The sequence below is a fragment of the Gouania willdenowi genome, chromosome 9, assembly GCF_900634775.1.
Source record: "Gouania willdenowi chromosome 9, fGouWil2.1, whole genome shotgun sequence".
NCBI classification, from domain to species: Eukaryota; Metazoa; Chordata; class Actinopteri; order Blenniiformes; family Gobiesocidae; genus Gouania; species Gouania willdenowi.
The window spans coordinates 41,015,480-41,033,140 of record NC_041052.1 but is presented as its reverse complement, the minus strand read 5'-3'; the positions used below and the strand labels follow the sequence as shown (position 1 = coordinate 41,033,140).

The window sequence follows — 17,661 nt, the reverse complement described above, 5'->3', positions numbered from 1 at the left end:
GTGAAAGTGGCTGCAGTGTCAATAGTGCTTCTACCATTGGTTTTCCAAAAATTCTCCGATCGAGCCAAACGAGGTATCAGCAAAAAGGTCTGAATATGTGCATCTCTCCCGGGTAGAGTCAGAACTGCGTCCACTAGAGGCCAAACACAAAATCACGGTGTGTAAAAGTGCTCATTTTATGAAAAATGTGGCACCAGTTGGACCTGTTTTATTCCCAAGTCTGAATATGAGGTTTGTTTTCAGCTCGGGGCTGAAATGCGCCCGCTGGAGACCACGGACGTTTGGTGTGCTTCAGCAGCAGGGTCGGGTTAATGCTAATGATGGGTCCGTTACTTAACGCGGCTATGATTTCTGACTCGCACATTAAATCCTGAACACAGAAATTTGAAACACAGTTTGTGAAGCCGACCATTACATTATAAATGGTTGAATGGCTTTTACATGTTTTAAGGAAAACATTTATGACCTATTTAATGTGTTCAGAAGAAAATGGCTGAATTTGCTTTACACGGTCTTTAAAGAAACATGGTTACGGAGCATCCGTCTCTCTCTCTCTCTCTCTCTGAGTGACAGCTGTCAAATCTGCCATATTTTAGCCCCAAAGACAGCGAAAAATCACTGCTAATTCACATAATTACACCCATTAGGCCATAAAACCTCTAATGAATCAGCAGCAAATTAAAATGTAACATGTGATTACCTTTTATTTGTCCAAAAGAGAAGGAGAACTTTGTATCCTCGCAACTTTTTTATATATTTCACAGCCTTGTCTTTCATAAACCTAGAGCAGCAGCACATCTTAGCTTTGAACTGAGCCTCTGTCTTAATGTCTATGTCAGAACTTTCACTTCTCTGTCCCTGAGTCGTCCTTATGTCCCCTGGATAGTTCTCCTGTGTCCTGTCTGTTGGACACAGGTTCTCCTGCTTTAGCATCATCGCTACAGATGCTGCTAATCGCTACGCTAACTGATGCTACTCACTACACTACCTGATGCTACTCACTACTCTAACTGGTGCTACTCACTACGCTAACTGATGCTACTCGCTACTCTAACTGGTGCTACTCACTACGCTAACTGATGCTACTCACTACTCTAACTGGTGCTACTCACTACGCTAACTGATGCTACTCACTACGCTAACGTGCTACTCACTACGCTAACTGATGCTACTCACTACACTACCTGATGCTACTCACTACGCTAACTGATGCTACTCACTACACTACCTGATGCTACTCACTACGCTAACTGATGCTACTCACTACGCTAACTGATGCTACTCACTACACTACCTGATGCTACTCACTACGCTAACTGATGCTACTCACTACACTACCTGATGCTACTCACTACGCTAACTGATGCTACTCACTACACTACCTGATGCTACTCACTACGCTAACTGATGCTACTCACTACGCTAACTGATGCTACTCGCTACGCTAACGTGCTACTCACTACGCTAACTGATGCTACTCACTACACTACCTGATGCTACTCACTACGCTAACTGATGCTACTCACTACTCTAACTGATGCTACTCACTACGCTAACTGATGCTACTCACTACGCTAACTGATGCTACTAGCTACGCTAACTAGTGCTACTGCTCTTTCCCTGATTTCCACAGATACAACCTTGGACTTCTTTACCTCAGGCTTAGCTTCACTTAACTTTAAATCCAACTGCCTTTGTTTAGTCATTTCCTACCGTGTTCCAAGCTGACAAGACACAATTTTTTGCAGAAAATCTCACTTTAGACGTAGCGTGGGGGCGTGGCTTGACTTTCCTCTCTCTTCCTCACTCATGCTCAGTTTTTACATTCAGTTTTGTGTTTGCAATTAAATTTACAGTAATTTCAAATCAATAAAAACACAACTGCCCAAATATAATTCTTCCAAACTTAATCAAAACATCTAAAAGTAAATTCTAGGAAAAAAATAATTAAAATAAAAATGAGGTGCTGGATCCAATCAAATAAGTGCCGGTCAAAATCTGGGAGGTGACTGATCCGGCCCAAGCTCTGGTTATATCGTACGCTAGACGTTTTTATATCACAATATAATATATATTGTTATGTCACACAACATTAGCATGCACCAAAAACAAAAACAAATCAACAAAAATCTAGGTACTGAAAATTATATCAACAGCACAGGACATGGTTAAGAGTTTGTTTTAATTTCCAGCATTTACCATGGTAACAATGAGTTACAATGAGTAGTAAGTGGAAATGTTATTAGTGTAAGATGTAATTTTTGTCAGTAGGAGGCAGCGAGCAGTAGGAATGTGCGATATTTTATTGTTTATGATTTATCGTCGAAAATATTCTCACCGGTAAGATTATGTCATCCCACAATATAAACAATAAATTCCCATGTCGGAAATTATTGAGAGCCACGGGCCATTTGTCCCTCAATTTAGCCAAGAATGCCCCAAAAAAACCTTGTTCCACAGAACAAAACTGCCCCTGTTTGTTGTCAACTTATTATTCTCTGGAGCAGAACGTTGTTTACGGGAGCTCCGCAGCGAAGCCTCCGCGGCCGCGGTGTGCCCCACGCCTCCCGCAGACCCAGCTCTCACACCCACAGACGGCGGTGTTCGTCACGGCTACTTGAAGCTGCCGAGCTACGATACATCATGGAACGATACTTGGTTAAAACCAGATAACCATTAAACAAAGGGAACCGATTCAAGTTCCTCCGTCAGATCCACCCAAAGTTCCACAAACACGGGGACAGAGATGAACCCGTAGCAACGATTATGAACTGGAAACTCAACTAAAGCTAACTATGCTAAGCTAACACACCGACACACAGAGGTAATGCTTTACTATGGAAAGATAAAAGTTAAATATGTAAAATAAATGTCACTATTAATTCGTCCCAATTTGTGAAACGCAATATTTTTTTAATTATATTTCACGTGTTCACAGACAAAGCTGGTCCCATTAGACTAATGTAAATATTGAGATTATTACACATAAATAATGAACTGAATGATTAAATCATCAGCTTGATCTGGTTTAATTATAGGAAATCAGAGTTATTTATTAACTATAACTTTATGTAACTCATAAGATAAATGAAACAAGATTCAGCAGCAGTAAAAACACTAATGGAGTTATTTATGTTTTTCATATGCTTTTTTTTTTTAGAAAATAATTTCATTTTAAGTGAGGAAATAAATTCATTGTGTACAATAACACTAATAGAGTGATCCGCATGCACTGATTTTTAATGTGTTGATGTATTCAAATGTATTTGTTTGTAAGGAATCTGTTTACACTTTAAGTTGGGAATTGTTTTATTTGTTTATAGTTTTTTATTTATCGTGATGTTTATCGTTATCGTGATAAATACCAGAAATTATCGGGATCATTTTCTAAGTCCATGTCGCCCATCTGTAGCGAGCAGCACATTGGGGCATCGTCATTGGCTTTGGTAAAATATTATTTGACAGTAATCTAAGTAATCCAATCAGAAAAAACTAATACAGCTGAGTTTCTTTTGAACCATCCATTTCTGGCAAAGACTCGCTGTTTATAATGATTATAAAGCAGTTTCCTGATGGATATACTGTATATTTCCTTGGTCCAAATCATATTCAAGGACAGGTGAAAACCCAAGGATTTAGTTCCAATACAGCCTTCATGTCATAACAGCTGAGAGTGTTTTCATCCACTCACTCGGCCTAAGAAAGCAGAAACAGTTTGGTGGATATAAACAGTATTTATGGAGAGCCTCTTTAAGTGCCTTCGACTTTAAATCACTGCCAGGAGAGACGGAGACGCTTCTCAGCTGCATCTGCATCTGAAACCCCCTATTTGGTCAAAACAAGTCCATCAGGAGACGCCATTAGAAATAATAACTCGTAATCGGGATCCATCACTAGATGTCATCATTTTATTTTTCTATCTGACTTACATCATGGGCTGAGTCACAACTAATGGATTCAGGTGAACCAGTGTGACTGGTAAATGGGTCCTATTGGGTAATAGACTGACAGTTTGATGTTACTGTCCCTTTAATAGGAGCTTAGATCAACTTAAAGCTGTGTAACCACATAAATCACATTTTTAACTGTACCTGTATGTCATCCAAACATAGTTGATGCCAGTGTGACCCCAAAAAACAAAATCAAAGTGACATTTCTGGCGTTTTCACAGATTTAAAGTTGTTGACAAAACAAAGGCGGATGTTGATATTGTGGCTTCCACGAAAAAAAAAAAAAACTGAATACGACTGAAGTAGGAGTGAAGTCATCGCACAGGGAGCAAGATAAACAAAGCAGAACAAAAACACTTATTTAAGAAAGTTTTCCACTTTGGTGCCGTCTGTGCATTCTTTTGCAAAACTCTAAATCCCACAATGCAATGCTTGGAATTTTCCCAAAATTCAAATCTAACGTTGGTTTAACTTTGAATTAAGGGGGTTTCCACAAGCCTGCATGTCTGTTTAAGGCACAACCATAAGGAGGTCATTTTTGCACTTTTAATGACTCAAGACCATAATTTATAAAATATTAAAACATCTCCAAATGTGTCTAATTGAATTGAAAAGATTACATTTGAGATTTAGAAAAAACTCATCACAAGGCACCTATCATCAGAATCGGAAATATTTTATTTATCCTAGTTGGTAAATTACTTTATTACAGAGGCTCGAGAAATATTACAAATGAAAAGAACAAAGAAGCAAAAAGAAAAATGTACATAATTAAATAAAAGACTGTTAATTAAATGGGGATTAATTACAAGTGCACATATTACAGTACATAAAATTTAAATAATTAAAGCTGCAAGCAGTGTTGAACGGGCCCTCACAACCACACGCATGTTGGGACGTGGTGCTCATTGAGGTGTGCTGCATGTCGGGGTGTGGCAGAAATGTTTAAGTGTTGAGACGTAGCTGACCATTTTTTCAAGGATTACATCACAAACTTTCCTGCAATGTTCTGTGCAAACATAATGGCTATGGTTTCCTTTTACCAATAGGTGGCGCTATGACTATGAATGATGGTTGGGTTAAACCATAACTCATTTTTTTCACATACAAATGAAAACTGCTATAATTAATTAGCATCTATTTAGCGCTACAAACTCATCCAACATCATACAAGTGAACAGGCTACTAAGAGGAATATTTACATCTATAAAGATTCAACTTTATTGTCAAGATTGTTTCATAACACAACAAAATAAACATGTGTGTTTAAAATAAAAATATGAATGTGTGAAGTACTTTAACAGTGCAGTGTTGGATGCAAGATGTATCTCTATAAAAGCAAGGACTGTCTGTCTGTCTGTCTGTGATGATGATGTCATCAATGTAGAGTGATGTTTTTTTTTGCAGAAGTTCCACAGTGATGATGTCATCAGTGCCAGCTGGGAGCAAGGGGGCGCCATTGAGTCATTTTGCCATTCACATGTCCAATTCCCCCAAAATATCACATTTTTCACCAGTCCTAAAATGAGTTTACATTTTAATGAGTTTTTGAACGTGTTTAGACCCTCAAAAATGCGATCACTTTTTTGTAACAATAATAATAATAAAAATGAGGTGCATTACAATAGGGTCCTACGCATCGTTGTGCTCGGGTCCTAATTATAATACAAATGTACAAAAATAATACAAATATGCAAGAATAAAAAAGTCGTCAGGTTAAAGTGATGAGTTGTACAGTTTGATTGCTACAGGTATAGGAAATAAAAAAAAGTTTCATTAAGAGCAAAAAACTTTTTTCCACATTAGTAAGAAAAAGCAATAATGTTAACAAAAATTTGATTTCAGATCCATGGATCAAAGGACAGAAGCTAAATGTAACTAAAAACAGACTAGTAGTTCCGAGGTTTATCTCAGCAGTTTAAACCTGAATAAACCTGCTGAGTTATTCATCTTTACTGTTTATCACAATCTGCTGACTCATCATCAAATTACTTCAAACTTTACCTTTTTGTCCTCAAAAGTTCCCTTTAAAAACCTAAAAATAGGAGCCAGTACAAAGACTCTGTCTGTGGTCATAATGTAATGGCTGATTAATTACGTCATTTCATATACGTAACCAAAAGGAATTAAACCTGAGATTTTAAGTGAATTAAAGAGTAACTCAACCCTAAAACATTTTTTTTTTCTTGCTGAATCTATTTTTAATAGGAGCCACACTGCAAAACCAATGGTTCCCACACAGTATCAAGAAATCCAAGATGGCCACCATCAGTATTGCCAATTTGGATATTTTGTCATACCTTTGGTTCTATTTGACATTGAAGCATGACCTCAGTGGATGATTATAGGTTTTAAGGGTTAAATAATTCAATAATATATCTTAAAATACCGTAAAGTTTGCTCAGAGCAATATCCAAGATGGCCACCATCCGTATTGCGAATTTCAATCATACCATAACTTTGGTTCTGTTAAACGTAGAAACAGGATCTATGTGGCTAAATGTAGGTTTTTGATTATCAACAATGATTATCATAAAATAGTTTAAAATACTGTAAATTGCATCCAGACAGGCGGAATTCATTTGGGTATGAACTAATATTGTTGACTGATTCTTGCCCAACTCTTGACTTTTTAGTCCAAGTATTTCAGTTTAGTGTATTTTGTTGTAAAATGTCAGAATAACTGTCCTCTGTGGGGTGAAACTAGGCTATTATAATCAAATATTGCTATTGGCTGAGAATGGTGGTTTGTGATAATTTAATGGCTTCATACTTCATACATGTTTGCCCCGCCTCCTCCTCTAAAAACTCATCTGTGCCCTTTGCAATCTGTGATGAGTAGGTTGATTGATAGAACTGTGAATAGAGAGCTATAGTGAGTATTCAGATAGTAGTGATGCAATGAAAATTCGGCCGAAAACCAAAAGTTAATTTTTGGGCCGTTTTCTGAAACACTTTTCATCGAAACAGAATGTTGTGATGATGCGACAACACTGGATATGACATGGAGCGGCTGTATTTCAACACATCTGAGTCGTAAAGCGTCTTCTAAGCAGAGGTTGAGACGGAGCCAAAACAACGAAAATTTCCCTCTCGGAGTGATTTATGTTTCTGTGTCACGTCGATGCTGTAGCTTCTGCTTCGACGACTGACGCACGCCTCAGAAACATAAATTTAGCTTCAGAATTAGCACACGATTCCCAGAGATCTATTCTATGGATGTATGGATGTGCAGTACCCAATGCTTTATTTTTAGTGAGGTTAAGTACATATTTATAGTCATAAATGCAATGGTACGAATAATTGGCATGATCATTTATTCCAGTGTTTCGTTTTCGGCCAAGAATTTTCCTTTTGGTGCATCCCTAGTAGTTAGCATAGCATAGATTGTTCTTGAGAGATTTTATATTATAGACTGGGCGTGTCTTAACTGATCCAGGAGCATTTAGGACCTTTAAAGGACCTTCTGCATCCTTTCAGGTTGTACTTGGTCCTTGATTTCTGTGAAGACATTTAAAGGTTTTCTTTATACGTTTCTGCTTCTTTAGAAGGAAAGATGTATTGTAGATTTTTGAATATAGCTTTTCTTTAAATCAGGACTTTGGAATGTGTTTCATTGAATGTGTTATTTATGACGGAGGTGATTCTGATCTTATCTGATGTCAGAACTTTATAGGAAACATTTCCACAACAGCAGAAACCATGACTTATTTAAAGCAGCGCCGCCGTCTGCACATGTGAACTCAAAGTTAAGTGGAAATACTGGTTGAGGAAGAACATCTAGGAATGAACCACAACCTTCTTTTTTTGGTGCAGGCGTCTGAGCCGAGGCCACGTTTCCATGGAAACCAAACAGCAAACAGCCCTGTGGCGGATGGTTTAATATGCTGTTTGCTACGGTAGAGGGTGTGTCCGTCAATGGCCAGAACAGAACCAGTGGCTGGGTCCACCTCGGTGTGGTTGGTGGTTGGGACCTCCTAAAGCTTCTGTTTGGGCTGCAGCTGGGTTTCCTGTGTCAAAAGGGGAATTTACAGCACTAATGCTAATGCTACAGTAAGGACAGCATAGCTCACACAATGTTTACTGTGGGCACAAATAGATATATAAAGATCTCAAACTGTTTACAGTGTTGGATTAAAGATGTTATGATGACTTAGTTTTCTAGATTTACCTACAGGACCCTCGATGGACTGCTGCCCCCCTTTTTGGTGCCTTTTTGGGACATGTTATAACTAAATAAAAGACTAATCAAAGTTATAGCTCCAGATACTCGTCATGAATGTTAGCAGTCCATCATCAGGGCTGAACCAGTCCATTACATTATCAGTGACACGCCATAGAAGCTGTTATTAAGTCAGTGATTCTCAACATGTGGCTCTTTAATTATTATTCCCCCAGACAACCTTAAAAGGGGGAAACTTTTTAACCTCTTTTTACTTACGTTATTTTTTTGTAACTTCCTTTGTCCAATTTTTGCCCCTTTTCAAAAAGTTCTGACACTTTTTTTTTAGATTTTAGCTCCTTTTGCCAATAACTTTCCCTTTTCTTCTATTTTTTTTGTCCATTTTTGCAAGTTTTTTTTTGAAACTTTTATCCAATTATTGTCCTTTCTTTAAATTTTTTGGCCACTTTTCATCCAAATAAGATAACTTTTGCCCAATAAATATCACTCTTTTCCATGTTCTCCTACATTTTGCCTTTTTTCACTATTGTTTGCCACATTTTGCTCATTAATGTTCCTCTTTATTTGCCCATTTTTTGGCCACTCTTGACTGCTTTTGGTCCATTTTAGTCACTTTTCTTGCCAATAAATACCATTTGTTTCCTTTTCCGCTACATTTTGTTTTATTTTATTTCATATTAACTGTTGTATTTATGTATACGGTATATTGTATTCTTTATCTTTTAATTCCCTACATCTTTTGCACTATTTTTTCTATACTTCTTGCACTGTTGATGAGAGCTACTATTTTTTATTTAAATTCTTGTGCTTTTCTTGTGCAATGACCAATAAAAATTATTCTAATTCCCATTTTCACCATTTTTCAGTATTGTTTGCCACATTCTTCCCACTCTTTACTGCTTTTAGCCTATTTTAGTCACTTTATACTGTTTTCTTGACACATTTTTGCCACTTTTGGACCATTTTTGGCCATCTGTTACCATGCCAAATGCCAAGCCAAATGAGAATCATTCATAGGCTGGTGGTGGTGGTGTTAGTGGAGCAGTGTCAGTTGTCCTGATGCTTCAGCTAAAACAGCACCTTTTTATGTAACAAAAAAGAATAAACATCCAACAGAGTTTACATTCCCCCCCTTTTGCTCACACTTGAGAAGACCACACACCACATTTACCAGCTGTGCACAATGAGGAGAGAAAAGGCTAGAAGTCAAGTATTTGCTCAACAAAACACACTTTGACTGACTACTTCGGCTTCCAAACGGTTTCCTGATCCATTCAGATAAAGAGTTGGCCCAGTCTGACCTTTGTATTCAAACAGGTTGTATGGGAAGACTTAGCCTTTGTGTTGACATGGATATGAACAGCCTGACTCTGTTTTGAATCATCCTGTAGAGATAGATCTAAACAAAGCTGTAAACAGAGTGTGTAATGCTTTGGAAGAAGGGCTGTTTTTAAAGTTTGGCCTGACACAGTTTCCTCCTGCAACGAGATGAAGTGCTGACTCAAATACTTGTCCTACAGTCATTTCAAGTAGATTAAAGTAGGCATTTTTTGAAGAAGTAGCTACATTTACAAAGATACTGTTGCAACAACGGACAATGGATATAAAATGCTGGTAAAAAAATTCTCCAGGATCAGTTGGACAGATATGGCATGTTCCATGGATGTCAAATGATGCATTTGAAGTGCATTCATGCTGATACATGGTCACTCAACATACCATCAGATCAGGAGATTGTTGAAAACACTGGATATTCTCTAACCAGAATGGGTGAGAGTATCGCTAGGGATGGATGTTCTCGTGGGATTTCCAAGCATCTCAATAATTCAGAAGAAAAATTAGCACAAAAAAATGTTTTTAAAAGAACAGAAAAAATTAGCACCAAAAACAGAAAAAAATTATTTAAAAATTTGTCTGAAAAACCTGAGAAAAAAAATTAGTCTGGAAAATGACTGAAATACAGAAAAAAAAACTGTCAAAAAACACTTTATTTATTTATGTATTTTTTTCTCAAGTGAATGCATTAAGTTTCTGTAATTTTCAAATAACAAATTTCTGAATTTAAAAAATTGTTTTTTGTGTGTGTGCTCAATAGAACTGTTAAGATGCTGGATATGATACATTATAAAATGTTCAAAATCTATTTCTGAAGTGATGCCATGCATGGTTCATTAGGCAAATTTATTTGTATAGCGCATCAGTAAAATCAATTAAAATCATCAACAAACATCAACAACAACATGACCAAAAATCTCCGTCTCAATCATACGCAGTAGAGAAAAAAAGTTCCTTTAACTTTGATTTAAAATGTTCACATGTGATGCTGACTTCAGCTCTGATGCAGTTTGTTCCACTTCTGGGCAGCATAACAACTAAAAGCAACATCATCATGTTTGTGAATCTCAACATTGTTCTTTGGTTACATGTTGGTGGTGCATGTGGTATCTACTGTATTCTGTGTTAAAATTGTCTCTAATGTAAATATTTCATTCATAAAAGACTGTCTGCTTAGGTTGTTCAGTGTTAATTCACCTACAGTGACCTGTTCTAACTCTCACAGTTAACCTCCAATAACTCCACTATGAGTGAGTGCAGTAAGTGACCTTTAGATGTATAATCAGTGTGTGTGGAGCAGATCTACTGGGAAGTTCAACATGCCTTTGTTTCCTCTTTTTTTCAGTCCGAATGGGAAATGACATCATGACCTCTAGGGCCTGTACTACGAAACTAGGGCTGCGTCCGAATAGTCCCTCCTATTTCCTTTCCTATCCACTTTACCTTAACCCTGTGAAGTCATCCACGGGGTTAAGGAAATGTGTTAGGAGAGGAGTTAGGAAAAGGCCATCACGTTTGTTTTGACAATCAGACACACTTCCACTAGGTGATGTAATAATCTGACGGCGGTGAAGGTTAGTGACATCTGTCATGGTGAAAAAACTACAAATTTCCGAAAATGGACTAAAAGCTCATTTTTAACACTTTCCACTGATATGATCTAATAAATCACAAGGTTTGAATGTAAATCGAAGGAAAAGAATCTACCAGGCTACGAGGAACTAATGGTAAACTAAAAGAATGTCACATTGAGAATAGTTGCTCACACTCACCTTCTACTCACTAATGTGAATTATGTTGAATAAAACATAATGTGGATAAAAATTTATTTTTCTTGAACCACAGAGTGTCTGTTTCATGTCAGTTATAATCTGATAATATGTCTTACATATAATAATATATGGATTTTAGATTATTTAAAGTTGTTCAAAGCATATTATTGCATTGGGAACTTAAATGATCTTCGTCCCTTGTTGGTCACTGTGTGTGTGTGTGTCCCTTTAAATGTTGTCACCGCAAGAAATTGTGGGTCAGCATTATCTCGTATCCTTTGGTAAAGGATGCATCAGTGTTTCCTAGGCTAAAGGAGGTTATAAAGGAAGCATTGAGCCTCTTTTCCTGAGCTTAAAGAAAACTCGGACGTTCCTTATCATGGCCACCACTTTAACACTTCCGGGGGTGAAGGAACAGTGGATAGGAAAGGAGATAGGAAGGAATATTCGGACGCAGCCTAGATTTCCTCGTATCGTGCTAACTTCCAGGATCCTTACTTAGGCTAAACACCTAACCCGGTCGGGACCAGGTTTTGTTGTGGCTAGGATCTAGTACCAAAGCCCCGCCTCCTGACCAATCAGATCTCTTAGAAAATGACCAGTCCAATAAAAAGAGGATCATAGTGAACACGTCTCTGTGTGGATCTGATGTGATGCTGACATCCTTTATTTACCGATGACATCCTATAGGAAACGTATAGATTTATATCTGATGGACTGATCTATATTAGTCAGCTGATAAAACCTGTGTGCATTGGACGCTTTTCAATTATTCATTAATTTATTAATTCATGTGTCTGTGGTGACGCAGATAGCCTCAGTCCTGTAAGATAATATAAAATATAAATATTGTCCACCTCAGAGCCACAGACAAGGTAAAAGTGAAACTGATCAGAGTCTATTTATTCTCTGTTTATATAATTTAAGCATCAACACTCACTAATTCCTGCATTAATTACTTCCTGCTTTTCCTGCAGCAACAGTGTTGTTTTTGGTCTGAATTATGGATTTTAATTCTTCATATTTTTAAAGAATTATTCCTCAATTGTGACGTAAGTTGCTCTCCAGTTTCTCTGTGATTGTGATTGGTCTGACGCTGTAATCTCCTCCTCTGTCACACGTAGCGAGGCTGAAATCAACACGCTTAATTTAGCGAGTTGTAATCTAGATTCATAGGACAGCTTCTGTCTGACGGAGAATATTTGGTTAGGTGAAGCTAACGGCGATAAATCCAGGATATATTTATCTAGCTTCGTAGTATAGGCCCCGAATGCCTAGGTTCCCATAGGGCATCCCATTCATAGGGCGTAGGGCTGGTCAATATATCGATATCAAGTTTTCTATTTTGGGGATATAGAAAAAATTATTTTGTTTTAAAATGCTTGTTTTAGGAGTTGCTAATTTCACTACTTGTCAGAACAGCATAAAAAGTTCAGTTAGATGAATCAGTGTGTGTGTCCTCCTAACCCAGACCTTCATCTAAACAAGCCACACTACAGAACTCACTCACACGTGCTGTCTCTAATAGTAGTCTGGTCTGTTAGGGGAAGAATTGTGCAAATTTGTCTCCAAGCATGAAATTTGGCGTACTTACAGTTTTTGACCTGCTGAATTCAAATCTGGTGGGACCCGGAGACGATACTCAATGAGGTCACCTTATTGGACAATTCAAAATGGTGACCACCCAAAAACAGGTTTTTCTGTCACTAGCCAACCGAAAGTCACATAATTAAAATTAAAAACACATTTCTAAGGTTCTGGACCTCAGGGAGTCTAAATATGATGTCCACTAACCTTAACTGGCATCGTCATATAAGAAAATCCAATATGGCCATCTGTGAATATTTAATATTGAACATTTACAACAAGAATGTCTTTATTTTAGAATAACATAGAAGCCTAATATGACATGTTAATAAATGTGTCTGTTTGGAATTTTGCATCAGCAAAATAAACCCTGAATTGTCTTTTCTGGTCAGACTTTATTTGAATTAAAAGTATCGAGATTTATCGTATATCGCCATTCTGGGAAAAATATTGAGATATGAGTTTTGGTCCATGTTGCCTAGCCCTAATAGGTGATGTGAATAAAAATTTAAAACAGCGTGACAACATTGTAAGCTATAACATAAATAGAGCAGCAGTCAGGAGCCTCCATGCATTCCCACAAATGACACATTACTGTATTCTCTGTTAGTCTGCCCTCTAGTGGTGACAGAGAAACTATCTCGTCAAAAAAATGTATATACTGTATATGCTTTTGTGGAAAATAAATAAGTTCCAATTGTGGTAGATATTGTTTCTTCCTTTTTTTAAGTTTACATGAGATGTTTACAGTATGTAAGGGACCCGTACCAAGATTTATTACCAACAATAAACGTGGAGGGTGAAAGTAACTAGTAACTTTTACTCTGAGTACTATTTAATTGAGCTACTTAGTATTTTATGTGTGATTTACTTGTACTTCTACTTGAATAATTATATCACACTTCACACCTCTGTTTATTGCAACTTTCTGTATTAACTTTGAGTTTTTATCATAGTTTTAGTTCCACCAAAAGCACATTTATCATGTCATACCTTCATCGTTCATCCTCCAGCTTCCATAGCCGTGTTCGGACGCGTATCCACAGGTGCCCAGCTCAAAGCTGCAGGTCCCGGGCAGCAGCAACGGCTGAGCCCGCAGCGCCCCGCACAGAGCCCCGCACAGCAGTAGCGGTAGTAGCGGTAGTACCGGTGCTGTAACGGGACGCACATAGCTCCATGAGCGCGAACACACAGCCTTCAGCAGCAGACAATGGAGACTTACCGAGGTACAGCCTGGTCATGGTGGATAGTTCCTTTAGAGGCTCCAGTCTGAGGCTCTGGAGGACTGAGTCTCCTCTCCTCACACCCCCACCACTAACCTCCTCCTCCCCGGATACTGCGTCTCATCCCCGGGGAGACACCATCGCTTTGACATGTGGTCCATGGACACCCCGCCGATAATAATAATAATAATAATAATATTTTATTATTATTATTATTATTATTATTATTATTATTATTATTATTATTATTATTATTATTATTATATTATTATTATTATTATTATTATTATTATTATTATTATTATTATTATTATTATTATTAGTAGTAGTAGTAGTAGTAGTAGTAGTAGTAATGATAATAATGATAATTGGATCATTATGTCTACCAAGGAGGTATTCTTTTCTATCTTTGTGTTTATTTATTTGTTTCTTTGTTAGCAGGGTTACATAAAGTCGGCTACTGAACAGATTTTGACGAAAAAATACTTTTATTTATTTATTTATTTATTTTATTTTTAACCAAAGATAGACTTTATGCCTGGGAAGATTCCATTAAATTTTGGGGGTGATTCAGATCAATATACTGATTTATACTGTAGAATTTGTCCACAAGGAAGAATATCAAGCACATGTGTCAAACTCAAGGCCCGGGGGCCAAATCCGGCCCTTTAGAGCAGTGTTTCTCAAATGGGGGTACCTGTATCCCTAGGGGTATGCGATGGCAATACAGGGGGTACGAAAGAGAAAGAGAGAGAGAGTGGAAAATTATCAAATAAATTGTCAGTCTTTGTCCTGTGAGATGAACCAAAATGATCAAAATTATAGTAATCAATCTTTTCGGGAGCCGCTAAATCAGGGTTTACCAACTTGGGGTTGGAGCCCCATGTGGAGTCACCCGGAGTTTAAATGGGGTCGCCTGAACTTTTTGAAAAATAAAATTAGATTTTTGAGTTTTTGTAATTATTATTCTTTTTTTAATTAAAGCAACACACAATCTTACCAACTGCATTTCTATACTTTCACTTTGTGAATCTAGTTCAACTAACATGCAGTAATAATAATAATAATAATAATAATAATAATAATAATAATAATAATAATAATAATAATAATAATAATAATAATAATAATAATAATAATTTTAAAAAAAATCTGAGCTCAAACATGATCAAAAACTAATTCTTGTAAAAAAAAATATCTTTGGAGTCGTCAGAAATTCTTGATATCAAAATGGGGTCATGATCCAAAAAAGCTTGTGAACCACTGCAATAAATACTGTTTTTTTCCATTTGTTTACAAAATGAAACTTTTTAAAATGACAACAAAGACACACTAAAGAACCACTTAAACACACAAAATGACTGCAAAAACAACAACATATAAGGGACTTCAAAGACACATGAAATTGCACAAAATAAAAAAAAATAATAATATAACAAAAACACACAATGACAAGAAAAACACACAAAAAGGCAACAAAATTTGCCATATTGACAAGAAAATCTACCAAATGAATTTAAAAACGCACAAAATGTGTGTTTTCAAGCTTGTATTAATGCTCATATTGGTCATTCTTCTAAATGCTGACATGAATGTTGATAATGAGGCCCTCGGATCAGACAATTACATTTTTGTGGCCCTGCTGCGATGGAAGTTGCCCATCTCTGAATTTGATGGGAACAGAAAACAGGCACAGATTATATAGCCTCACTCTGTATCACATCCCAACTTAACTTTCTAGTTCCTGTTTCAGAATGAGAGATTTCCTTTGAGAATTAATGATATTCACTAAAATATCTGAGCCCAGAGAGATAAACTGGGAACACTAGTCGGCTGCTCCAAGAAAAAGTCATCCATCTGTTTGTGGTTTTTCTCAAATATCCATCACACGCAGAATAAACTGTGCCTCCGTTTAGCGTTTGGCATCTCCACTGACCTGCAGTGGCAACAAATTCACTGACAGCAGTCTTTACGTGTGTGTGCTTCAGAGGGAGTTTTATTTTCATTCAGTAATAGTTACACAGCATTTCACAGAAATACTCTTTCAAACGGCTTTAACTAACAAGGACATGACATTTCTGCTGTTTACAAATGTGGCCAAAACTGCAGGAATCATCGTTTTTAATCCTACAGTTGACCTGTAAAGACTCAAACACAGTTTTTAGTTTCTCAAACTAACTTAACCCTATTATTATCCTCAATTATAACGAACACATTTTACCCTTGGGGTCAATCTGACCCCAGTGATATTTGCCTCCAAAAAATGACTTTCAGAAAATAGTTGATCACGTTTTGGTGTTATTTTATTTAAAAAAAATAAATAAATTGTACATTTTGACAAACCTTTTATTTTATACCAATGCCTTTATGGAAAATAAATTAACCTCCAATTGTGCAAGATTTCCTCTCTTTCCTTTTTACTGTATGCAAGGGAAGCGTACCAAGATTTATTACCAAAAGTGGGGGGTGAAAGTAACTAGTAACTTTTATTTTGAGTTCTATTTAATTGAGCTACTTTTTACTTGTACATGAGTATTTTATGTATGACTTAGCAGTGTGTGACTGTGTGTCACGTGTCAAACTCAAGGCTCGGGGTCAAATTCGACACTTTTAGAGCATCATATTTGGCCCGCTTGAGAAAGTAAAAATGATTCAAAACATAAAACATCTTGTAAGTTACCAACTCACTCAGTTGTAGATATTTCAGTCCCTCCAATTACAATTTTCTTTCATTAAAATCAACAATATTTGCAGAGCTCAGTTTTCCAGTGGTTATATCACATGACAGCCGTCATTTTTTTTTATCTCAAATTGTTTAGATGAACTCACACTTTTTCCAAAATCTGGCAAATTTCCTCAAATTAATCCACAAAATTTCCCCCAAATTCCCCAAATCATGCAAATGTAAGTGGAGATTCTGCATGGACCGATATACCTACATACTTTACTGCATTTAATTATAGAACTATACATTTTGACTAACCCTAACCCTAGCCAAAGACTGGCTTCCATGGGGCCCTGCACCCCCCAGTCATTGTAGCGTGTCAGAATGGTACACTGCTATTCAGGATTACTTTCACCTGGTAGCCAGTTAGTTATGAGTGTTATTTAAGAATTCAATCAAGTAGAAAAGCCTGGATTAACGCTTTAACACAGTCACTGATGCTCTGAACACAGGAAAGGGTTCGATGGAGGGGGGGGGGACAACTAGGATATATTCATGTGACCAAAGATCAAGACAAAAACAAAACCCTAGATGAGTATGGGGCACCGATTGTAAAGCTGCGCATGCTAAAAATAAACAGCAACTTTTGGAAACATTTAGCAACAAACCACGTCTAAAAACATGTGAATTTGTGAAATTTGTGACAAGTTTTTTCTAGTAAAAATAGGTCAATGTTATAATCTAAATGTTAAACCTAAATATAAATATAAATATAAATATAAATGTTAAATATTAAATCTAAATATAAATGTTAAAATTAAATGGTAACTCTAAATCTAAATGGTAAATCTAAATATACGTTAAATATAAATGTTAAGGGTATTCTCATTGTATTATTATTAATATTGCTATTACCTTATTATTTTATGTTTATTATTGTTTTTAT

The 17,661-nt window shown here is 36.7% G+C and overlaps 1 protein-coding gene across 2 annotated transcripts in view; it reads right to left on the bottom strand.

Annotated features, from left to right (window-relative positions):
- Nucleotides 1-14,145, bottom strand: part of mamdc2a (MAM domain containing 2a) — a 32,432-nt gene extending 18,287 nt beyond the window's left edge. For both annotated transcript variants that reach the window (XM_028457669.1, XM_028457670.1), the window contains exons 1-2: nucleotides 14,050-14,145; nucleotides 13,821-13,979 (exon numbers count right to left, since the gene is read on the bottom strand). In XM_028457669.1, coding sequence (XP_028313470.1) covers nucleotides 13,821-13,979; nucleotides 14,050-14,068 — 178 coding nt within the window. In that variant the 5' untranslated portion in view covers nucleotides 14,069-14,145. The remainder of the gene's footprint in view (nucleotides 1-13,820; nucleotides 13,980-14,049) is intronic.
- Nucleotides 14,146-17,661: the final 3,516 nt, after the last annotated feature.